Source organism: Cenococcum geophilum (genome assembly GCF_001692895.1).
Source record: "Cenococcum geophilum 1.58 unplaced genomic scaffold K441scaffold_11, whole genome shotgun sequence".
Lineage (NCBI taxonomy): Eukaryota > Fungi > Ascomycota > Dothideomycetes > Gloniales > Gloniaceae > Cenococcum > Cenococcum geophilum.
In genome coordinates, this window is record NW_027137569.1 from 707,058 (window position 1) to 732,774 (window position 25,717).

Below are 25,717 nucleotides of genomic sequence, written 5' to 3' on the forward strand. Positions count from 1 at the left end.
ATTTAGGAAAGACGTAGAAAAAAAGAATATAAGAAAAAGACAGTATATGCAATCTGCTTCTATAAAAGAGAGCTAAAACTAAAGAAGAAAGACATTAATACCCAAGCCTATTACGGCTAGTATACCTCCTTCCTCTCTCTCTCTAAGATATCACCTATAAACGGCTCTAGATAACCTAAACCAGGCCTATATAGGGCTAAAAGAGGAAGAAGAAAAAAGAGAGCAAGTTAAACTACTAGGGGATTACATACAGAGCGTTTTAGTAGGAGAAAATCCCTTTATAAAAGAAAAAGAAAGGAAGGAAAGAGATGTCCTAAAAGGACTAGTAGAAGAAGTAAGAGCCCTCCGTAAGGAGGTAGCCCCAAAAACCTACGCAGAGAAGCTAAAGAAGGGCCTCTCTACTTCTACTTTTACTCCTCCTCCTTCTTCTAGTTCGTCTTCATCTCCTTCCTCTACCTTAGTTCCCCCTACTATAAGTAAAGCAGTAAGCGGCACTACTAGTTTAACTAGCCCTACCTCTACTAGAGGGAAAAAGAAGTAGCTATAAGAAAAGGGACTAGTCCTAGTTACAGACAAAAAGGACCAGTCTTTGGATATCTTCTCTATACAAAATACAATTAATTAGCAGTTTATATCTAAACTGTAAATAGAGAAGCCAGTTATAGCTTCTATAGCCAGAACTAAAGAAAAGCAGAATATTTTCCTTATAACTACAGAAGAATATAATGTAGATTTTCTAGTAAAATATAAAGAAATCTAGTTAAGCTGCTTCTCCTTTAAAAGAGAACAAAAACTAGAACCTTGGGTTTAGGTAGTAGCTTATAGCGTTCTTATCCCCCCTTTTCTAGGAAAAGGAGGCTCTAAACTCCTAAAAGAGGAAATAGAGACCTTTAATCCTATTAGGATACAGGGACTACCTAGATAGATCTCTTCTAGGGAAAAGAGATATAATCTACAAGCTAGGTTCGGCTCTATAGTCTTTACTATAGAAAACGAGGAGAAAAGACAAGAAATCCTTAAGTAAAAGGAAATCCTAATTGCAGGGGTAGCTGCTAAGGTAGTTAAATACCTAAAAGTCTCTCCTACTATATAGTGTACAAGTTGCCAAAAATTTGGCCATATAGGAGATAGGTGCTCTACTAGGGCCTGTTAATTCTGTGCAGCAGTATATCTATCTAAAGACCACTCCTGTTCTATTTATAATATAATAGGTAGACCTTGCGAGTATACTACCCCTCCTTGCAGCAATTGTAAAGAAAACCACTTTACTAATAGTAAAGACTGCGAGTCTCTTAAAGCAGCTAAACTAGTACATCAATAAGTATAAGCTTAGAAGGTTCTATATAGGAAGAAGAAGAGATCTCTCTAGTTTCTAAAGCTAGAGGAGAAATCTCCTTTATACAACATAATGTAGGAAAAAGATAAAAAGTACAGCAAACCCTACTAGAAATAGGATTTAGGAGAAAAACAAATATTATTCTAGTACAAGAACCTAGTACCTAGAAAGATAGACAAAAAGGATCCTACTTCTCTATTCCACATCCTATATTTAACCTTATTCTCCCTAGTAATCTAGCTATTCGCCCTAAAGTAGCTATCTATATAAGGAAAACTAGTTCTAGTATTCTATAATATAGAAATAGGGAGGATATCTGCAAAGACACAAATATTATAGCATTAGAAATCTACGGCCAACTTGAGAGATTTTTATTATTTAATGTCTATAACAAGAGATAACTAGATAAGAACTCTAGAACCCAAAGAAATAGCACGAGTACTATCTTTAAGGCTATTTTAGAACTAGAAATAGACCTCCCTTTTATACTAATAGGAGACTATAACCTACACTATACACGGTGGAACGCGCTAGCGAGGAATCTGACTAGAGAGGCTAAAGAACTAGTAGACTGGCTAGACAAATATAACTACTAATTACTAAATTTAGACGAACAGGAAGGGACCTTCTATAGATCCAATATAAGGGAAAAGTCTATTATAGACCTAGCCTTCTACTTAGGAAACTTTCAAGAAAATACCTGGGATAATTGGACTATAATAAAAGAAACAGGATCTGATTATAAGACTATAGCATTCTCTCTATTTACTAGAGAGACGTAAAGATACCTAAACCCCCTTTAAGAAACTCCTTTCTCTATAAAAAAGGCAAATTGGGAGCTTTTCTTTACTTCTTTAAAAGAGTAAGTTCTAAAGCTAGAACTAGAAGTAAAACTTTTAGTACTAGAGGAACTAGTAGGAGAAAACCCCTATATAGAGATAGGAGAAAAAGGTCCCCTAGCCTCTCTAGAAGATTTTTATAGGCCTAGGGATAGAAGCTTAAGTACACTAGTAGACAATCTAGTAATAGATCTTACTAGCTATATAAAGCTAGTAGTAAAGAAAGCTATCCCTAGATCTAGAACCTATAAATTCTCTAAACTATAGTGGAATAAGGAGCTTCTAAAGAAAAGACAAAAAATAGCAAAACTAGGAAGACTTTAAGAGGAATAGCCTACTAAAAGTTCTAGACTAGAAGCCTATAAAGAAGCTAAAAATCAATACTTTTACGCAATAAGAGAAGCTAAGACTAGCTGCTAAAATAGCTTTCTAGAAAAAGCATAAGGGAAGGAGGTCTTTACTGCCCTAAGATACACAAAGGAGAAAACATTGCGAATAATCCCTAGTCTATAGTATAGCAAGGATAGGACTACTAGATTAGTAGAAAGCTTTAAAGACCAGTATAAAGCTTTTATAACTACTCTATTCCCAAAACCCCCCCCTTCTACTAGCCCTATAAAGTGGAAGGACTATATAATAGACAATAAATAGAAATGGCCAGAACTAGAGAAAATAGAAGTTAAATAAGCAATTTTCTCTAGCTCTAATAAAAAGGCTCTAGGACCAGATGGGATATCTTTTACAATTTTATAAAAGGCCTACCCTATTATAGAAGATCTTCTATATAGAATCTATAGGATTTTATTTATCCTAGGCTATTAGCTAAAGGTTTAGAGAGAAGCTTAAGGAGTTATTCTACCTAAAGCAAATAAGGAGGACTATTCCTTACTAAAGTCCTATAGACCTATCTCCTTACTAAACTGCCTAGGAAAGACCCTAGAAAAGATCTTTGCTACTAGATTAGGATATCTAGCTAGTACTACTAGCTTACTTTAAGATTCTTAATTAGAAGGAAGAAGGCAGCGATCCGTAATAGACGCAGTCTTACTATTTCTAAATAATATCCAATCTAAAAATAGTAGGAAAAAAGCTAGACAAAGGATAGCTACTACATTATTCCTAGACGTAAAAGGGGCCTTTAACTATATCTTTAAAAACTAGCTTCTATCTATCTGTAAGGAACTAGGATTACCTATAGCGTTTATATAATAGGTAACTACTTTCCTTTAATAGGCAAATATAAGAAAAAGTAGAACTAGAAACAGGGATACTATAGGGATCGCCTATATCCCCTATCTTATTTCTACTATATATACGCAATATCTGCAGCATATAGACAGAAGGAGCCTATTCTCTTAGCTATATAGACGATTTTGCAATTACGGTTACCTTAAATTCAGCTAAATCTAATTATAAAAAGCTAGAGAAAATAGCGCTAGAGCTAATGGCTAAAGCCAAAGAAGCTGCTATTAGTTTTAATGTTAGTAAAACAGAGCTTATACACTTCTATAGTAAACGTACTACTATAAAAGAAGGGCTAAAGCTAGGAGACGTAGAAATACCCCCTAAACCCCTAGTTAGGTGGCTAGGGGTATTCCTAAACTCTAAGCTTACTTTTAAATAATATATAGAAATACAAATCTCTAAAGTAAAGGCAGCCTTCTATCTAATTAGAAGACTGGGTAATATGTAAAGAGGTCTATCTCTATAAGCCCTATAATAGCTCTATATAGCATGCGTTACTACTATAGCAGACTACGGAGTATAATGCTGGTGGAAAAGCAAATCTAGAGACTACCTACTAGATAGGTACCAATCTCTATAAAATAAGGCCCTAAAACTAGTTCTAGGAGCGTTTAGAGGATCTCCTAGCCAAGCTATAGAGATTGAAGCCTCTATTCCTCCTCCTAAAATTATATTTAAAAAGCTTTGCAATAACTACGTATTAAGAATCCTAAAATTTAAGGAAAACTACGTAATTAAGAAGGTCTATATAGAAGAGATCAACAAAGATAGGGACGAATTAGCAGCTAATTCTAGCTCTAGTTCTAGCCCTAAAAACTCTACTATAAAGTACCTCTTACAGCTAAAGACATAGCTACTATCTCTAGCCTCTAGAGTTCAGCAGCTAATTTAAAACTGGAAAATAGAGAACTTCTTTAGATTGGCAAAAACCGTGGTCTCCTCCTATTTCTGCATCCTTTTCTATCTTAAAAGATAGTAAGGAAGAAGCTGCACAAGAACACCTAAAACTAGTAAAAAATTTATAAGAATCCCTAGAGTGGGACTTAGTAGATATATACTATACAGATAGCTCTAAAGACAATAAATTTAATGTAGCTGCTATATATAAAATAGGGGAGAGAAATAGGATTAAATATGCAACAAACTAGAATCTAGGACCCTATATGGAAATTATAAACGTAGAGATCTATGCAGTTTATAGGGCCCTAGAATACCTAAAATAATAAAGACTAGAAGAGAAACAAGTTTATATCTTTATAGATAGCTAAGCGGCTATTAAGAGATTACAGCTTAATTCTCTTACAGGGGGGCAAGAACTAGTCTTTAAAATTACGCAAAGCTGCTCCTATCTAGCTAGTAAGGGGATCTCTATTAACTTTTACTGGGTTCCTGGCCATCTAGGAATCTATAGGAACGAAATAGCAGATAAGCTAGCTAAAAGGGGCCTTTTTAGAAGAAAACTACAATCTTCTTATACCTCCCTAGCCTATATAGGGAGAGCAGCAAGAGAAAAGATACTAGAATAGTGGAAAAATAACTGGCAACAGAATAAGAATAAAGGAAAACACTATACTAGGATCTGTAAAGGAAGCTATTCCTTTTCTCTTAAAGCCCCTAAGGATAAATATCCTAAAAGGCTATAATTAGCTTTCTTTCAGCTAAGCTAGGAAAAGGCTATTTTAAATCCTTCTTTAAAGTAATAGGGGGGGAAGACGAAGATGGTAGATGCTTTAGGGAATGTAGAGCACTATAAACCCCTAGGCACCTACTACTAGACTATAACCTATATAGAGAAGAAAGAAGAGAAATGCAAAAGAAACTAGGCTCTTCCCTCTCTCTAAAAAAGCTATTTTGTACACAAAAAGGAAGAGAGGCGCTTTTTCTATTTCTAAGTAGGACAGAGATAGCTACTAGAAAGTGGCTAATAACAGTAGGATCTATAGAAGGAGGTAACTCCTACTAGGCTCCTAGTAAAGAGATATTAGTAAGTAAAAGGATAGAAATAAATCACAAAAGAATAGGGATAGGCGTTAGGATTTCTTAATTTTCTTATAGTTTTTTACCGCTTTCTTATTCCCTAGTAGTTGCTTATAACTTAGTATTTTACTAAGGAACTATAAACCTAGTTTAGGGGCTTATAAACTACTAGGATATAGTTACTAGTATATATTAAGCTGCCCTAAGGGATTTATGTATATAGGACTATAGCGCTATAGCCTAGAGGCTGCATGCGTAGTATTGTACGTAGTATAATATAACGGATTAAAATAAAAATAAAAAAAGACTCCTTCTTTACACCAGTCGCAAATATAATAGAGGACCTATTATTACTAGTAGTAAGTACCTATATAGACCCTCTAGATATAAAGATACCGGTTATAAATATAATAGAGGACCTGCTGTTACTGGCAGTAAGTACCTATAGAGACTCTTTAGTGCTAGCGCAGATTACCTATACGCAAGGGGGAGGTAATTAAAACCCTAAAACTATTAAGTATACTATAGTAGAGCTATATATACTATTTATATAAGTATACCTACAAAACGCATATTAGCTAAACCCTTTTCTCTACTAGCTCCTAGAAGTACACTACTATATAATAGTTACTTTAACCTTTATAGCCCCTAGCCTACTAGAGGTATATAAGGAGGAAATTAATATCTTCTCTAATAAGCTAGTAAGTATGCTACTATAGAACTCTAAGTACGACCATGCGATTAACTTAGAAAAAGGTAAGACGCTATTGTAAATGCCCCTCTATAACCTCTTATAAAAAGAGTTATAAATCTTATAAGAGTACCCAAACAGTGCTCTTAAAAAGGGCTGGATTAGGCCCAGTAAGTTGCCTACTAGAGCGCCTATCTTCTTTATACCAAAAGCAAACGGTATAATATAGCTATACGTTAACTATAAACGCCTAAATAAGATTACAATTAAAAATTGGTACCCCCTACTACTAGTCGGCAAGCTCTTTAATAGGCTTAGCTATATAAAAATATTTATAAAGCTAAATCTTTATAATACGTACTATAGAATTTATATTAAAAAGGGAGATAAATAAAAGACCGTATTTAAGATACACTATAGTCACTTTAAGTACCTAGTAATGCCCTTTAGTCTTACTAACGCCCCTATTACTTTTTAGAGCTATATTTATAAAGCTCTAGAAACCCTAGTAGATACTATTTACGTAGTTTACCTAGATAATATTCTTATCTACTTAAATAATAAGGATAAGCACGTTAAGCATATTAAGTAGGTACTACAACAGCTCCGCGCTTAGGGCCTATACGCTAAACTATTAAAATATATCTTTTATACTAAGAACATTAAGTTCCTAGGCTTTATTATCACCCCTAGGGGTATTATAATAGACCCTAACCGCGTAAAAGCTATTAAGGAATGGCCTAAGCCTAAGTCCTATAGAGACATCTAGGTCTTCCTTAGCTTTGCTAACTTTTATAGGCAATTTATCTAAAACTACTTAGATACCGCATACCCCCTATATATATATCTTATATAGGCATATCGCGACCTAATGTTAGATAGGGAGAAGAAGAAAAAGCGTAAGTTAAAAGGGCCTACTAAATGGTATTAACCCTAGTCCTGGCCTAATAACGCGTAGTAGGCGTTTTATAAGCTACGCGCTGTGTTTATATAGGCTTCTCTACTTCGCCATTTTAACCCTAATTTACCCCTAATAGTAATTACTAACGCTTCTAATTATGCCTATAGTGGTATACTTCTATAGCCTTTAGGGTAGGGAAATTAACTCCACTGGTACCTAATCGCTTATTATAGTTAGAAGCTTACTAGCCTAAAAGTACAGTATAATACGTATAATAAAGAACTACTTGCTATAGTGCAATACTTTAAAATATGGCGCCATTACCTTAAATACGCCGCGTATATAACGCGCGTGCTTTACAATTATAATAATTTTAGGTACTTTATAACTACTAAGAGCTTATCTACTCGCTAGGCCTAGTATACTAAGGAACTAGCTAAGTTTAATTTTAAGATTAAATATAAGCTAGGTAAAGCAAATCCCGCTAATATACTATTTTAGCGCCCGGATTATACTAAAGGCTTTAAAGATAGTAGTAAGAGGATAATTCTTAATACTATGCTGCCTATATTATAGTAAAAGTTGCAGGTTATAGGCCTTATAGGCGGCCCTAGTACTACTATACTAAACTAGCGAGTAGCATACGTGCAGTATACGAGCGACCTTTGCGAACTTGGCGCCAGCGGACTAGAGCGTCCTACTATTCTCTTTAAGACTACTTTAACTAACCTAATAGCGCTTAACCCTAGGGAAGACCCCTTAGCTTAGGTTACGGTCCCCTATAATAACCCAGTAAGTTACCTATATATTATACGTTACTTTACTAATACCGACTTTACGTAGAGTCTTATACTATAGCAAAAAGTAGTAGTAGCTACTTTAGCTAAAACGGCGTTTATAGAATAACCCCCTAAGTTACTAGTTAATTTTATTTATAGAGTATAAAAAAGGGACGCCTTTATACGCTCTATATATAATTAGTTAACCTAAAAACGAGTTCCTACTAGTAATAAGGACTATACCCTTAATAATTAAGGACTTTTAAGGCAAAATAATAAGGTCTAGGTGCTAAATTGTATACTACTATAATAGGAGATCCTTAAGCGGAACTATAACAATCCTATAGGCGGCCACTATAGTTTTAACTATAGTTTTAAGGTAATCGTATAAAAGTATACTTAGAACGGCCTTACCTAGGACCTCTGTAAATACCTAGATAATTATAATATCTACTAACGCTCCAAATCGCGCCGCTATAAACTCTATAGTAAGTTATAGCCTTTTTAAGCCCCTACCTAAGCCTAGCGGCATTATTTACTTAACTTTATTATGGATTTCTTAGAGTCTAAGACTCCTAATAGCATAGAATATAACTTCGTCCTTATTTTTATAGACCGTTTTATAAAGCTAATACGCTACTATCTAGTGCGTAAGATAATTAATGCTATATAACTTATAGAACTCTTATTTAAAGTCTTTACGCAAATAGGACCTTTAGATAATATTGTTTCTAATAGGGGTAGTGTATTTATAAGCGAGTACTAGAGCACTATATGCTACTATCTCCACGTTTAATATAAACTTAATACCGCATTCTACCCGCAGATAGATAGTTAGATAGAGCGTTAGAACTAGAAGCTTAAGGTATACCTATATATATTTACGAACTAAGAATAGTTTAATTAGGCCTCCCTACTTAAAGAAGTAGCTTTTACCTATAACTCTAAGGTCTATACTATAATAAAGCGTTCCCCTATTAAGCTTGCCTATAGCTAGCTACTAAATATCCTAAATAGAGTCCTAGATAGCGTTTAAGATACCTAATAAGGTAGGGAGGAGTCTAAGTTAATAAATATCTAACTTATAGAGACGTACCTATAACGCCTACGCCTTATATATAAAGTAGCGGCGGCGTTAATAATATATACCTAAAAGCTTTAGGCAAAATACTATAATCGTCACCACCTAGCTAAGCACTTTGCCGTTAATAAACGAGTCCTACTCTCTAAGAACATCCACACAAAACGTCCCTATAAAAAGCTTAACTATAAGTTTATAGGACCGTTTTAGATCTTAGAGCGTATAGGGCAGCAAGTATATAAGCTAGAGCTCCTATCTACTATAGTATAACTCTACCTAGTCTTCTATATCTCCCTACTAGAGCCTTATAGGTTACGCCTTAGGTTTTAACCCCCAGCAGTAAAAGAGCTTAAAAAAGGCAGCTAGGAAGTAAAAGCAATTATTACCCACTAAGATTATACTGGATAACCACAGTACCTTATTAAATAGCTGGGATGGCTAGATGGGTATAGTGGGTGGAAATATAACACAGAACTTAAGAATTGTTAATAACTATTAGATAAGTACTGTAAGCGGAACACCCTAGCCTTATAGCTAAAGCGCAGGTAAAAAGCAAGCGCCGCTATTAAAATATAACCTATATTAAAGCGGAATAGAGGATATCTAAAGGGATTAAAGAATAAGTAATGATTACTATAACTTATAGGTAAGGCTACAGCGTATACCGGCAATAAAGCTTAATTTAAAAAGCACCCTTCCTAGACCTAGTCCGTTACTCTATACTAGCTAAGCAGATTATTTATATATTAGAGAATAGGCCTATTTATAACCGGGGTCTATTTAACTAGGGTTTATAACCTACTAGTAACTCACTAGTGGTAACCTATACTAATAACTTACACTATTCCACGTATATACTACGCAGATAATATATAAGGCTAAAATATAGGTTAGCGGCGGGTCTAACGGGTATATAGCCTTACCGTCCTAATCTGGCTGTATATAAATAACCTATAACCTACCCATAAAGTATATACGGCGCTATACCGGTATAGCGTAAGGCTAAAGTAGGGTTAATGGCGGATTTAATAGGTATATAGCCTTACTATCTACGAATCTGGCTGCATATAAATAACCTATAACCTACCTATAAGGTACTAGCAACTTACCTACATAAGTAAGCTTTAGAATATTTCTAGTCTACTAAATTTAGGTGACGGTATTAAGCTCCACTAGCTCTACCTGTTAAATAGACTAATTAGGTTTTCTATACTAGGCATATAAAATCACTACTAGCTTAGTTAAATGCGGGGGAGTCTTAGTAAGGCAAATCTAACTAATTAAACAACTTTAACCGCCAGTTAAAGTTCCTTAATATCTTTACGCCACGTATATATACTACCCGTCTCTCTATACGCAAAATTAAAACGCTTTTTTCGCTCTAAATTTTTTCCTTACTAAGGTTTTTTATGGGGTTTTATTAAGGCTTAAGTATATAAAGGATTAGGGACGACCCTTTTTAAAGGGGGGGGCATTATTAGGTAAAACCTAAGTAGATAGTTATATAGCCGTAAGGTATAGGCGACCCTAGGGCAACCTAGGGGTGACTCGCCCGTAAGGTATGTACTCTATATATATCTAGGGAAAACCCTTCCTACTTTGCATACAGACTCCTCCTTTTCCCTTAAGGATTCGTCTCTGTCTATACAATATACCTATTATTCTATTATTAGACTCCCTATCTACATTCTTACCTCATATTTTAGGTAAGTAAAGGCCTTTTTATATTCCTTATTAAAGATAAAAGCTTTATCTTTTTAGATTAGAGCTATAAGGGGTAAAAATAGGGCGGAGAATTTATTAATAAACCGTTAGTAGAAATTATCAAATCTTATAAAGGCTCTTATATCCTTAACGTTCTTAAGATTTTACTAGTTTATAATTACTTTAACTTTCTTTAAGTCTATTTATATACTATTTATAAAAATAAGAAGCCTAAGGTATAGGACTTCTATTTTATAGAATTTGTATTTATCTATATCTAATTATAGACTAGCTCCTTATAGGGCTTATAAAATAAAATATATATATTTCCGGTATTTAGTTAAGTTATTACTATATATTAGGATATTATTAATATATATTAGGATATTATTAATATAAGCAGTATAAAAGATATCTAGGTAGGGACGTAGTGTATTATTTACGTAATATTAAAACGAGCTTAGAGCGTTTATAAGGCTAAAGGGTATTATTAAGTACGAAATATAGTAAGCTATTTATCTCCTTTTATAATACGGAGGCGGTTAAATATAGAGATAATATTAAGCTTTATATAAAAGCGAGCCTTACTTAATTAGTTTAACGTCTCTTATATCAGCGGGATTAGATATTAGTTCTTAACAGTAACGGCGTTAAGAGCTTAGTAGTTTATATAGAAGTATAGTCCGCCGCCTAGTTTCTTAATAAAGATTACTAATACGGCTATAGGTAAAAAGCTTACTCTAATAAATCCTTTACTTAAGTTATTGTCTAGATACTTCTATAGCACTTAGAGTTTATTTTAGAACATCCCGTATAGGGGTCTAAATCTAGGCTGCTTTCCTTCTTTAAGTACAATCTTCTAGTTATATAATTAGTGTTCTAATAGCTTATCGGCTTCCTTCTATAAGAATACCTTTAGGCGGTTATAGTACTTTACTAGTACCTTTATAGCAGGGTTAATATACTTCTTCGGTGCTAAGGCCTTTTTAATATTAGCTATAGTAATAGTAAAGATTATATATTTAGGTTTCTTAGCGAGTCGCACTAGCGAGGTAGCTCTAATTATGTGGATATCTAAGGCGTTAAGCAGGCTCTAGTCGTCTATAGTTTCTTATATAGTTCCTTACTTAATTTTAGGTTCGGTACTAGGTACGGAGTTAATATTAGATTTAGGTTTAGGTTCTTTAAGTATACTCTTTATAGTAAAGTACTAGTCCTTCTAGTATTTTTATATAGTAAGCTTAAGCTTTTATTTAGCGCGGGGTAGTATAGTACTTAGGGTCTATTTATAGGGTTTAGTAAAATTTTTAGATCCTTAATAGATATTAGTAGAAGCCTTATATTAGTAGAATTTGGTAAAATTCTTAGACTAGTAAAATTAGGTGGACTTCTTAGATATAGGGTAGACGTTTATAGAAATTTTAAACTAGTAAATCTTAGTGAAATTTTTAGATTTTAGTTTAAGGTCTAAGTAGCGAGTTATAAGGCACTTTCGCCTATAACGGGAGGCGGTAAATAGAAGCTTAAGGTTATTTTAATTAATAGTTACCTTATATAGCTTTATCTAGGGTTATTTAAGGATTATTAGGCAACTTAGAGTAGTAATAAAAAGCTTAATCAGTTCTTTGTAGTTTAGGTATTAGAGTCTTAGGTATACTATATAAATAATTTAGCCTAAGACTGTACGTTTACTATTAAATCTAAATACGTTAATATACTAGTTAAGGGGGGTTAGGGTAAAACTATTATTTTACGCAAAGATCTTATTAATAAATCCTATACTATTAGCTCCTGTATTAATCAGGACCCAAGTACTAGCCTATTAATTATTCTACTAAAGATAATAGTTAACGGTTATGCTATAATCCTAAAAGTTAAAGTTTATAATATCTAAAGTATTTAACAAGATCCTAAGGCAGAGCCGTTTTAGAGAGCGACTTAACTTTAAGACGTGCTTTTTAGTGGCAAGTAGGAAGGGGTTTATATAGAACATTAGTTATAGCTTCGCCCTTATAAGTAGTGCTTACTAATTATAGGGCTAAAACTAGGTAAAGATTAGGAACAGTAACCAGAAGATTAATACGGTAGACGGTTACTAGTATTAGCCGTTTATAAATTATATTTAGGCATAGAGACGAAGTAGTAATTAAAGAGGTAGAAGTTACTTTTATATTTAAAGTAGAGGCCTAGCTTAATGCGTTATTCTTATTTAGAGGACCCTAGTAGGGTATATCCTAGGGTCCTAGTATTAATATCTATAGCGTTAGGGCGCTTAAGCTAAGATAACTTAGTAGATATTTATAGGGCTGTTATATTATATTAAGGATCGTGTTTTGGTATTAGGCGTAGTATATTATTATACCGTTTATTAATAACGTTTACGTAGGCATTAAGGGCTCCTAGTAGGTCTACGCCTATTAGGGAAGTTTTTAGTTTAGGGCTTAGGGATTTAATAAGGCTGTTAATTAGTATAGAGTTGTTCTAGCTAGCTTCCTTTATATAACAGTTAAATTTAAAAAAAAGTATACTAGGAAACTTTTCGTTCCTTTAGCTATATAGTTTATTTTTCTTTAAGTAGTAGTTTAGTAGTTCGGGTTACTATATATAGCTTTAAGAAGTATAACTATGCTTTATACTAAGTTCGGCTAAAGAGGTTTAATAAGGTTAACTATCTTTCTTCCTAGTTAACTTAGGGCGTAACAGAGTTTGTTAGCTTTAGTTAAGTAGCGGTTAGCGTTACTAGTTAGCTTAATTAAAGCTCTTATTATTTACTAGTAAATACTAGAGGATTTAGTAATTATTTAAATCGTTATAGTATAGTAGTTAGCTTAGAGTAAGAGACTACTATAGGTTCGGAGCTTATATTCTACGTATTTATCTCTAGAGATAGCGTTCGGTCTTAAGGTCCTAGTGTAGGCATCTTAAGGGTACGGATTTCTTCTTAGAGGTCCTTAATTAATTACTAGTGTTATACTTCTTATTTAGCTTATTCTTAATTTAAAATAGCTTAGTTTTATATAAGGGTGTCTATAAAGGACTTCTATATCCCTACTAATTATTTTTAAAGTGCGGATATAATACTAGCGGCCGTTATAGGAGTTTTAGGTTTATTCTATATATTAATAGTAGTATAAGTAGTTAATGTAATGTAGTATTACGGAGTAAGTATAAGCGGCGATAATATATAGTAAAGTAGATATTATTAAGCTATATATATAAACTATATAAGGAGGTTAAGACGTTATATAAAGAAAGAAGGTAGGAAATTAAAAAGAAAGGGTATATATTATGGACTTAGTTGCTTAATTAATACGTATATAGAGTAGAATAGGATTTAGGTGGTGGTCTTAGCAGAACTTAGCAGGATTTAGTAAAACTTAGTAAAACCTAGTAAAATATAGTAAAATACGGCAGGTTACCGTTAGATTACCACAGATTGCTATTAGATTGCCGTCTTGTAGTCGGTCTTTAGTTGCTAAGTTAGTAAAAATAGGTAGACGTATATAAGGTATTATAGGGGTGTCCTATAACAGATAGGTAAGGAATTAACTCTATTATATACTAGTATTTATTATAGTAGTAATGTTTTTTATATAGGTACTCTAGTAGTAGTTGCCTTTTCTTCTTTTACCTATCTGCTAATAATTAAGGCCCTAATTTAGGCTTTAAATTTAGTAACTTATCCTTAAAGGTAACTCTAAAGGATCCTTTTTATAGGGTTTTACCCTTTTAGGCAAGCTCTATATAATAGTGGCTTTAGTATATTTTAACTAGTTTAAAAAAGGTAGAAAGCGTCTTCTTTTTCTACTTACGCCTTTTAAGCTAATTCTTCTAATATTTTAACTAGCTTAGTATAATTAACTTAACTATATATATAAAGTCTTTTACTAAATAATTACTATTTACCTTAGGTAGGTCTAGCTCCTTATACTTAGTATATACCATCTTTACTCCTATAATTAGACCTTAAAGTTCTGGTTTTAAGGCGCCCTCTTAAGCTTTATATACTAGGTAGCAACTTAAAACTTTTAGGCGCTATTAGTTAGAGTAATTCTCTACTTAAAAGATACTAAAATATTATAGGTAGTGGTATATTTAAATATATAAATAAGGTAAGTATTTAAAATAAAGCCTAGGATATAGCTATATAATATATTAAAAGCTAATAGCTATTTTCTATATAGCTTTATATTATTTTTATAGTTGGCTTTAAGTATATAGAGCTCCTTCTTTTTTTATATCTAGCTTTACGAGCTTTATCTTTCCCTAGCTATTAGCATCCTTAAGTAAGGCTTAAATAAGTTCTTTAAGCTATAGTAAATCGGTCCTAGGTATTAATATATTAATATACTTCTAAAAACAATTATTATTTGCTTTTAACTTAATAATCTTAGTCTATTTATCCTAATTATTTAGACGTATAAGGATAACGGATAATATAATAACAAGAGGGGTTTTTTATTAAGAAGTTATTATAAGTATCTATAATTAAGATAATAATAGAAATAAAGGCTTTAAATTAAAGATAATATAGTAAATAGCCTAGGCTTATAACTATTAAACGGATAATTAAGAATAAGAACTCTGTCTATTAAAAAGGGCTCTAGAAGCTCTCTTATATATATTAGGTAGGTCTAAATAGGTAATAGAAAATAGGTAATGAGACATTCGATGAGACATTTAGTCATAAGTTAAGAGACAACTAAGACATAGTTCGTATAGACGATCTAGGTCGTCAGACGGTATTACGATGGTAGTAAGGAACTTCGATTCAGGTCGACATCAGGAAAGCCTTTAAAGATTAAGCCAGCCACTATTTGGCGTAGCCGCCACGCGTACAACGTCCAGGACCTGAAGTAGCAGACAGATCCCGAAACTAGTGGAGCTGAACATTTCGTAGATTCCTCAATCTCCAAAATTCGCGATAGCTCTAAATCAGGGACCAGGAGTGGTTCGGAAAGCCAGGCTCGGGAGATATCAACAGCTTCGTCGGTTGCGAGCTGAGACGAGTGTTTTGACTGAATATGTGCGAGGCCTGTATTGGCATGATGGAAAGATCTGTTTCTAAGGCGGACTTGACCCGGTGCCTCATGTGATGCTGTATCAACGACGATGAAAGGTCAGCCTGGAGAGATTCATCAGTACTCTTGGATCTTATATGACTAGCTATCCATCGGCGACGATAGCTTGAGCTTTCGCCAATGCTGAACCTTCTCGAGGGCATGCCAGGCATGGTAGCAATTGATGGAGTCTGTCACGGCTGACTAGGTTGTGTTAATTCTGCTATGGAGAAGGAAAGAAAGAAAGGCCCAAAGAGAATCTGGAACGTTTCAGATCTCAAAATACCAAGCAGGCCAAGAATTTAGTGAGCGGTGACTAGACGGTCATTTCTTATTGTCTATTGTTCGTTCTATTCACTACAAACTAATTCACACCTCTACCGCAAGCAACACGCCATTCACATTTGGTCCTCGTAAATGCGCTATTGGTCAGTTTCACCAGAATTGCCCATATATGACACTTCATTACTAGCAACGTACTCGTCGCAATAAAATCTCAGACTGGACTAACGATACTCTTACCCCTTCAATTTTGATATCTACTTTGCATTTCAAGCTCTTACCTCTGCCATTCCTCCCGTCCCACTCGACATAGCCTACTGAGGCGAGGACTCCGTTCAGCAACGAAACCTCCGGTACCCAAGTACAGCTACTCAACCACTCTGGTGTCAGAGCCAGAGCCTTTGTACCAACATAAGAGTTCGACAAAGCGGAAGCGCCGTCCACCGCCCAACTCATTGTAGAATCCACCAGATTACAGCACGGCCAAACGTATTCGCTACTCGGACCCATCAGTCTCACCTCACAACTCACCTACTCTAAGGCCAAGTTAAGCCGCAAAGAAAAAGCCACAACTTACACATATCAAACATAAACGTAGTTACTCCACCTCGCCGGAATTACAAGAGGCTGACGTGGGACCTGAAACCTCCAACATCCGCAAAATCTCTGATCTCGAGAATGATCCTTCAACCCTCATCCTCAATAGCATCGAGACCGATGACCCTCCAACCGGTTCTCTAGACCTGCCTATTGAAGATGAAGTCCTGTTAGCGTTTACACGATACTACAACTCCGTCCTCGACCACAACTACGCCACCCTGTACGCACACCTCGACGACTTGATTGCTAACTAGCACATCCCTCGCTCATGAGATGCCCCCAGAATCCGCACAGCGCCGACCAAGCACCTCGAGAGACTTCTAGGCCTCAAAGAAAAGAGCCCAGCCGACACGGGAATCATAGAGCCGGCCGACATTATAGACTTCTAGCCGTTTCTAGTCGAGCACTGCGGCCTCGACGGCACCTACCCACAAAAGCCACATTACGAACTAGCAGTGCACCTCCCACCCCGCCTTCGCTGCCCGAAAGGCAAGCCGAACAAGCCCAGTCCCGGCACCCCAAAGGCCCCTCGATGCCGCCAAAGCAGCACTCGCAGCTCCCCCCAGCGCCGTCGATCGCCCTACCCACCAGCGCCCACGCAGCCTACACCGCCCTCATCGAAGCAGCAATCCGCCAGCAACTCCGAAACCCCTCCCCTGCGTCGTCCTCCTCACCCCCATCCCCCGCCCCCTTCCTCCCCCCAGACTTCCTCGCCCTGCACGCCGCCACGTCCGCCCTCCTCCTCGCCGGCCTCCCCTCCTGGCGCCGCGCCCACTGCGTCTTGCCTTTCGTCAGCCCCCTCACTCCCTCCGCAGCCGCGCTTCGCGAGCACGCCGTCGCGCCCTCCCTTCCGCGGCTGCGCGAGCTGCTCGAGCCGGTGCTGGGTGATGTAGAGGTAGCAGCGGGGTAGAAGACGGGGTGGGGGTCGGGGTGTGAAGTGTGGATGGTTTGGTGTCGTGAGGGGGAGGGCGTGGAGGGCTTGGGGAGAAGGGGGAGGGGCTGGGGAGTGGGGCTGGCGGTATGTGTTCTTGTTTTGAGGGGAGGGGGGTGGGAGGAAGGTGTTGCGGGGTGTGAGGGAGGTGTTGGAGTGGTTGGAGGGGTGGAGGGTCCCCGGGGTGGAGGCGCATTTGGGGGAGTATCCGCGGTGAGGGAGGAGGGGTGGTGGAGGGGGGTTTGTAGCATTGGGTTTTGGGGAGTTTGGGGCTGGCAATTTGCGCTATTCTAAATTGAGTCTGCGAGTTGCTGGTATAGAAGGTCTAATTCCTCTCGAATTAGCAAATCACTTGCCTATGCCTGCATGTCTGGCTTCAGAGTCCTAAAAGTCCTAGTCTGCTGCATATAGAATATGAGAGATGTGATCCTCAGCCGCGCAGTGCGACCAAAGCAAGGTTCAGAGAAGCTTCTAGTTGAATAAGGCATGATGATAGTGCTATGTCGTTGGCTACTTTATTGAATTGGGACTGTATCATTAGTCAGTGATACAGTTACGCTAGGCTGCATAGGGATGGCATTTCAACGAGGCGAACATCGTCATCTTCGGCAGTGAAGGACGCATCTCAGAGATAGAACCAATTTTCATCCCAACAGTTGTGACACATACGGGAAACTTGGTGTATCTAATTTACAAGACGCCCTTGATCCATTATGGAGGCTCTGCACTGCTCACCGCAGTCTGATGCCTCAAAATCCCTCTCGATCAATCCACCTGAGGCTACAGGCCGTTCCTCGTCCTTCAGCAGCTGGTAGCTAGACTCAACTATTATGCCACCAGGATAAATAAGGAACCCGTTCCATTGCTACATCTAGTTACAGTAGGGGTCTAAACAGCGCCAGAGAAGGTATTAGTTACACAAAAAGCCTCCAGCAGGCTTGACCATGAGATATAGTACGATCGATCCTTTATTCTGTCTTCCCGGAGTGATTAACAACATCCCATGTCATCTTATGGTAGCTTTTAGATTAATAGATGTAGTCTCGACAGATGCGGCCAGAGAGACATAGGTATGAAAATACCGCTTCACGCGATTTGCCGCCTCAATTTTTGTCAACCCAAATGCTAGGGTGCGTACCTTCATATGGCGTCCAATGCCCCCTCAGACCTGCTACGCGTAATCATGCAACCATCTGTGCCGTCAATTATTGGCCAGTTTACTTTTGTTTGCCTCGACGCCTTCTGTGCCAAGGCTTCCGGTCAGCCTCCCACACCGACTCCACGCTTTCGTTTGTATTTACATTCCCCTCTCACTCTAGGGTAACTTTTACGAACAGTGGGGACAGTCAGACTTCACTATCTATCTTCATTGCCAATTCTTTTCTACTTAAGTCGACTCACGTTTACTGAGAGTTGCTTTCTGAGAGGTTATGTCGTTATCCAATACTCCGTTTCCACCTGGACCTTTACCTCCGGACGTGCCACTCCAGAACAAATGGGAACTCTTGAAGCCATTCATCGTAGATCAATACATCAATCATAAGGTCAAACTCTCGGAGCTTATGCAGGTTATCAAGACACGACATGGATTTGATGCCTCGTGAGCATAGCCTGTCTTTCCGTGAACCCTGTGCTTGGCCTGTGTGTTGCTAAATTTTAATGAATGGATAGAGAGGCACAATACAAATATCAAATCAACCGAAAATGGCAGTTAACGAAGATTCTCACGTCAGCAAAGAAAGATCTCATCTGCAAAAAGCTTCAGCGGGGAAATGATAGACCAGCAGTGGTGGAACACTTGGGACAGAATGTCAATGCGAAATTGCGGCGGCATTTGAAGAACGCTTGGCGACAGATCCAAGCTCCGGGATTGGTGCAGAAGCGCGAAAATGACGGGATGAATCTGTCTCCAGGGCCAAGCTTGGCTTTCAAGAATAGTGTGTAAGTGATGCGATCGCCGTACCTCTGGAATATTACATTGAACTTTCAACAGGTCCTCGTACTGGCCAAAGTGGCCAGATGGTTGGGAGAAGCCAGAATTTCAGGACAGACTAAGGAATAGCCTTGAAAATAATGATTTCAGTAGCGTCAAAGTCAAAGATCTGCCAGTAGCAGTTGGCCACATTGCTGCTGCGGCAGAAAAATCCCCTGAAGAACTTCTGGCTGAAGCCGTCGGCTTCAGCATATTGGGCCACAACGCGGAACTACTCAGGGAACAACTCGAGAGCATTGAAGATGAAGATCTAGATGTCGACCTTGAGAATCTTTACCCATTCCATCTCGCTGCGAGTTATCTGGATGGTGCTGGTACCTGTTGCGAAGTTTTCGAAGAGCTTATGCTTCGGGCTGTGACTGGACGCATCTTACAAAAGACTTATGAGAATAGACTCGGCCATACCGTTTTGGACAATTTCATGATTACAATCCTCAAGTCGCATACATATATAACTCCAGGGCATGTTGAGGATTCTTGGAAAAATGAGAAAAACTTTGTCGGAGTCGGGATTGACATTTGTGGCCGGTGGGATTCAGGCTCAACATGTTTCCGCAGGCGGCTCGAGCGAGGCAAGCCAACGATACCAAAAAGTTGGAAACACAAATTCTGTCATACTTCCATTCAAACCATATGTCACTGCATCCGTGTGTTGTTTGGGTTCGACTTCTCGCCGCCAATTGATACTCCAAGCGGGCTATTCGTAAAACGGTGTTTGCAGTGTGGTATCAAGCTTCAGCCCCGCCCTTTACACACTCTAGTATTGACCGCAGCCTATCTAGGGTCATGTGGGTTTGAGGGAGAGGATCTTTTTGGGATACTTGCGTGTCTGCTCTGTTTGCTTGCAAATGGGGCAGATCCTACCCTAACTGCGGAAATCTCGGCATCAGCACTTGCCCATGAACAGACATGTGACAGTTGCGACCAACATGAGGAAATTACTGCTTCCGACCTGGCACAGCGGATTGGTAGTACCTTTTCATCGGATTGGTCTTCAGAAGTAAACACTGGATGGCAAGCTGTTTGCTATGTTCTGCGTTCTAGCGTAGAGGAGCGCAAGCAAAACGAAGACTTGGAGAGTGCTTATGAAGAAGCCAAATGGGATTACCCTGATTTAGGCTATTACTCGATCTATCGAACTCCTTCTGTTCGATCGGACGCCTTCACGGTGGATGTCGCAAGAATTTATGATTCAGACTATTACTTCGAGCGATCTCGATCGGAGTCGTCAGTGGGATACGCGCCGGTTCAATATTTCGACTTTTTAGATATTTTCAGAGACGTTTCTGAAAATTTCAAAGACGAACATGCCGAGATATCTAGACTGGAGGATTCGAAAGAACATGTTGGCGACGACATTACGCCTCCCCATGCCGCAACTCCACTCGACTCATCCAGTTTAGTGCAACGCCGTGGCACTCGCGCCGAGATCCCTCTGTCGGCTATTTCGGAAACCCTTCGGTTCAAGAATGCTTCTCTCTGCTATTTGGCTGCCTGCGATTCTTGTGCGGTCGTCGACTGCTGGAACGATCTCACTGAGAAGTACGGAGATTTCGTTTCCGTTTTCAAGGACAGCTCCAAAGATAAAAACTTTCCTCGTTCATTCCCAAGGAGGGTCATCGAATTGCCGAGTACCGATTTGGTCTCTGCAAACTCCAACGGATCTGGTTCTCCGAATGCTTTCTCGAACGGCTCTTCCACTCCTGCCGGCTCCAGCACCTCTAGCAGCGGCAGCTTCTCTAGTCAAGGTGGTGGTGCCTCTGCTGGAAATGGCGGGTCTTCAAGTGGAGGAGCAGCCCCGAATGGATATCCTGGCGGCCCTCCTGACGGCGGGAGCGGGAATGGAAGGCGAATATATCGCCCACCGACTGCTGATTGCTGGATATGCTCATACTTTCTCGAAGATCCACGCCAGTACGGCGTTCGAGCACAAGATCGTCGGTTGCATAAATGCGAGCTTAGCCACTGGAAGCACATCTGTGACTTGATGTACGTACAACCCTCGAGTTATTCTGTGGGTGTTTGCTTATAATCTTACAGTAAACACTATGACAAAGACCACGACATTATTATCTGTGGAGAATGTTTTGTAATATTTCCGGACTCGTCAGCCAAGACACGCCACAATGAATCTGTTAGCCACTGCACGCGCTGTTACCAAACCTTTCCAAAGACACCGTCCGACGATGGAAAGCTTCATCATTCCACAGTTTTCTCGAGCCATAGCAGAAGCAGGCAATGCAATCAACCTCCGGAGAAGGGAAAGCGCAGCAGGGATGAGTTCAGATGGTACAAACTTTTTGAGGCCATTCACGGTCACTCGGGCGCCGAATATAGTCCGTGTACGTTCGAACTTCTGCTCAAAGATTGTGTCTCTGCTCACTAGTCAAACAGACTATCTCGAAGCTCGCACCTCGTCAGAGCCTGCAGCGCAGAGCTCAAACGAATTGCACCGCATGTGCGCCGAATCAACCAGCGAGCCGTCTGACCTGAATGAAGTCATCAAGCGGCAGGAATCGATAATTGCTTCGCTTACTGCCAAACTTGCGGAGAAGGATCGCCACTTCAACAGCGTTTTGGAGTCCATGAATGTCATGCATCAAGTGATTCAAGGCAGTCAACTCATGCATGGTACAGCGCATTCGATACCCACTGGCAACGTTCAGGGCTCTCTCAACGCCTTTGAGCCTTCTCCGGCTCCGTGCTTCAATGCAACGTATCCTCAGCCAGGCTTGCCCATTGCAACGAGCACCGCTTTTGGCGCTATTCACTCCACCGGACCGCCGTTTGACCTTAGCGTTAACGATTTTACTCCTCCCACCGCACTTCCTGCCGCCGAGAATACTACTTCTCTCCGTGAACAAGCTGATCAAACCCGTCCGCCAAATGGTAGCCAGAAGCGACCTGCTTCTCCGGAAGCCTCAAGATCTCGAAAAGCCATCAAAGTTTCAGCCGCCAATCAGGGGAGTCGTCCAACACTGGATCAGCCATCAAGCTCGAGCAGAGAAGTCGACATTCTATCGCAAATGAGTTTGGCCAAGGACACCTGGCACGATCTTGACGATGACAATGCTTTGAAACTTCTCGACCCCTTGCAGGATGTCCTGAATGCAAACTTTGAATGGGAGTTTCATTGATTCACGGACGAGATAATTGACTTTCTACCCGCAAATCCTGAACCATTGGAGTTCCGCGTGAACAGACTAACCAGCCGAGCCTCGCCAATGCTGTCGAGTCCCCACGAGTTGGCGCGCCCAATCTGCCTGCTCCCGGCCTTCCAGCCTGACTTGGAGATGGCCCGGCAGCCGATGACAACGTGACTGTCGTAGCTGGGGCAGCCAAGGATGCCATGGGAGCGAGCTGAACAGTTGGCGAGTTACCTCAGCAAGCTCAGACGTGATTCCGCTGGTGCGGATTTTCAATCGGTCCGCAAGCCGACTAACTACGTTTGTGCGAAACCACCGGAATCACGTCTGAGCGGGTTTCGTAGCACTTATAGACCTCGTCAGCCTATTTTACGATTTTCCCTATATTCGTGGTTAAATTGCTCAACCACAACGGCATAAAATACTACCAAAAGTTGATCGATTAGAGAGACGACCCGATATTATAAAATATTGGGTTTAAACTAGCCCGCGGCTACCCAAAGTCAAGATCATTTTCGCCAAAAAAAAAACCGGTTGTTAAGGACGTCAGACTTAGCTATAACGTTGTAATGGGTATATATATAAAGCCTAAAAGTTAATTAATTATAAAGCTAGTTCTTACGATTATTTTAAGCCTATATGCAGCCCTAGGCCTTACGTGGGTAGCTTTATTAACTTTGTTAAAGATTATATATATCCCCATACAAATTTAGGCAACGGATGTTACAACAGACGTCGCAACAGACGTCGCAACGGGTGTATATATAAGGCCCAAAAGTTAATCGATTATAGAGCTGGTTCTTGCAATTATTTTAAGCCTATATGCAGCCCTAGACCTTACGTGGGTAGCTTTAACAATTTCGTTGAAGAAGGTGACTGCTCTGCATACAAAACAAGTCGGGTCGCCTAAGAAACCTTGCGAAAGTCTCTCAGACCAATAGTATCTATCATTTCAGTCACGACCATCGACAGCTACCGTTAGACAGAAGTAACGCTTCCACTACAGCAAGGACTGCTACGAGAGTTTCTGTTGTCTTGACACCATTGTCGTAACTCTTTGTAGTGCCGCCCACAGTTGCACCAACGGCTACGCTGATCAGGATTGCCGAAGCCATGAAATATATGACTTTGGCCAGTGAAATTCTGCGTAGCACCACACACGCGTGGATCTCTGCTTTGCCCTCTGATTTCCCCTCTGCCTTGCACTCTGCTTTGGTATCTGCTTTGGTGTCTGCTTTGCCATCAACGTCGGTGCTCGCGAGGTACAAGAATTTGCGATACGTGCGGAAGAAGCTTGCTGCGTTCACTCTCATTTCCGGTCGTGTCCATAAGGACGTAAGGGCCGAGTCTTCTTGGAAGGATGCCAGCGTGACTTTGATTTGTCCGTTTTGGTTCTCGAGACCGCATTGGCAGACCTGAAATGTCAGCCTCAGCGAATAGCTCGTCTTGCGAGAACGTACCTCTGATATTATTCCGTCCCCAATGACAATGACGGTGAACATACTGGCGACCAGCCTCGTCCACATTCTTATTTCTGCATTATACGAGACGATCAGAGCATTGAGTGTTTCGGCAACACGTTGGGAGGGTTCAGATGAGACAAAATGGAGATGATGGTAGCTGTAGGATGTGGGAATGATGAGGCGCCATAGTATAGTCCGACCTGGAATGCCATTGACATTGCTTGTGGTGTCGGCATGCTCAGATGGTGCTGAGATGGCTCGGGTGGGATTGTTGGTATCTGCAGCCGGCATCACACGGGCTCTGTGGAGGTGTAGACAGTGGATGTGGACGCACAACTGGCGACACATCGTATGCGCATTTATCCATATTGAGCAGTCTTGAATTGGAGACAGTGTTCGACAATTGAGCACAATATTCGACAGTTGAGCCAGATGTCGGTCAATTCAGGACGTGTGTGGTCGCAGAGTTGGTGGTTGTCGAGAGTTGGAGATGAACAATTATGAGCAGGGGAAACGCGTCGCCGGCTGCCGACATCTTTTGTGACTTGAGTACGGAGGTCGCTAAGTTCTTGCACCTTCCTAATTAGGAAACTAGCCTAAAATATCACAAATTCATCAAAAACTGCCCAAAAGGCTTTAAATAAAATGCGATATTAATGCGATTGGTTTATCAATTAATTAGCCATGTATTTTGAACGTTGCGAGCTCTACGCGACCGTACAATCCTACCCTGTACTGGTTTCTCTACCGAATCTATGAGCTCCTCTGGTTGAGAATCTACCTCTCGTCGCTGTCGTCTTCCTCTAGAGGCTCCGTAGAATAATCCGTGGGTGGCTCTATTGACCTCCCTCTGTTAATTAAGCTGCTGTCGATCGGAAGTCCGTGCGCAGATTTTAGGAAAGAAGAACTTATGTGTTGATTAATCTATAAAAGAAAATGAGGCTATATATACATAAGGAAGTAGACTAAGTCGGTGACCGAGTCGGTGACTAAGTTAATAGTAAAACGGTAACAAGTACCTCCGATTTAGGTCGACAGCTGCTAGTAGAGGTCCCGCCCTTATCTGGAGGCTCCGTAGAGGCAGCAGTAGAGTCCTTTTGCCTTACTAGCTTCCTTGTAGATTAATTAATTGTGTGCCACTGATATTTATTGCTTCGCGTTAATCCTTCTGCCGCTGCTGCTCTTGCCGCTGCCTATTGTGACGGCTCGTACAAATGCCTCTGAACCGAAGCTTGTAGAATGCTATCTTATAAAGATACTAAGCTAAGGAGAAGGAAAGGGGGTCGCTAGGGCTGGTGTAAATAAATAAGTAGCGCGAGCCGCTAAGGCGCTAGTAGTAGGCGAGCTAACAGTAGAAAACAGTACTAGACAGTACGCGATAGTACGCGATAGTACGCGGCAATATAAGACAGTAACAGGTGGCAGAATATGGCAGAACTTGGGCAGAATTTGGCAGGTGACGCGCTCTAGCGCCGTTACATTACCCCCCCCTCCTAAAAAAGCCTGCCCTTAGGCGTTGTCTAAGCTCCCTATTATTATCTAAATTGTCATAGTTATCTAACCCCTCTTCCCAGCATTTAATCTAGTTGTTTAATTTACATAGTAGTCTAGGGAGGTTAAGGTAGGCTATATAAAAGTCCCGTAGCTTATAAGGAGAGTACGTAAAATTAGATACGGGGTACTATTCTA

At 39.6% G+C, this 25,717-nt stretch overlaps 4 protein-coding genes across 4 annotated transcripts; 3 read left to right on the forward strand and 1 right to left on the reverse strand.

Moving 5' to 3' along the window:
* Positions 1-15,838: 15,838 nt before the first annotated feature.
* On the forward strand, positions 15,839-17,875 carry K441DRAFT_712256 (uncharacterized protein; the record flags this gene model as incomplete). Its single annotated transcript, XM_067653916.1, has 3 exons — positions 15,839-15,918; positions 16,494-16,715; positions 16,895-17,875. 3 exons carry the CDS (start codon positions 15,839-15,841, stop codon positions 17,403-17,405), a joined length of 813 nt encoding a protein of 270 aa, XP_067506423.1. The 3' UTR covers positions 17,406-17,875.
* A 1,429-nt stretch (positions 17,876-19,304) lies between these two features.
* On the forward strand, positions 19,305-20,153 carry K441DRAFT_631661 (uncharacterized protein; the record flags this gene model as incomplete). Its single annotated transcript, XM_067646322.1, has 2 exons — positions 19,305-19,367; positions 19,420-20,153. Coding segments are annotated over exons 1-2 (777 nt in total), but the record flags the coding sequence as incomplete, so codon positions are not given.
* Positions 20,154-21,418: 1,265 nt separating this feature from the next.
* Positions 21,419-22,659, forward strand: K441DRAFT_25599 (uncharacterized protein). Its single transcript, XM_067640801.1, has one exon. It carries the CDS (start codon positions 21,546-21,548, stop codon positions 22,554-22,556), a length of 1,011 nt encoding a protein of 336 aa, XP_067506425.1. The 5' UTR covers positions 21,419-21,545; the 3' UTR covers positions 22,557-22,659.
* A 677-nt stretch (positions 22,660-23,336) lies between these two features.
* K441DRAFT_656241 (uncharacterized protein) lies at positions 23,337-24,501 on the reverse strand. The gene is made up of 2 exons (XM_067647984.1): positions 24,026-24,501; positions 23,337-23,980 (listed from the first exon to the last, which is right to left on the reverse strand). The coding sequence occupies exons 1-2, from the start codon at positions 24,374-24,376 to the stop codon at positions 23,522-23,524; spliced, it is 810 nt and encodes a 269-aa protein (XP_067506426.1). The 5' UTR covers positions 24,377-24,501; the 3' UTR covers positions 23,337-23,521.
* Between the last annotated feature and the right edge of the window lie 1,216 nt (positions 24,502-25,717).

Coding starts and splice junctions, on each gene's coding strand:
- K441DRAFT_25599 (XM_067640801.1), top strand. CDS start 21,546: ATGAATCTGTTAGCCACTGCACGCGCTGTTACCAAACCTTTCCAAAGA.
- K441DRAFT_656241 (XM_067647984.1), bottom strand. CDS start 24,376: ATGTGTCGCCAGTTGTGCGTCCACATCCACTGTCTACACCTCCACAGA. Junction 23,981..24,025: donor GGGACGGAATAATATCAGAG/GTACGTTCTCGC, acceptor CTGACATTTCAG/GTCTGCCAATGCGGTCTCGA.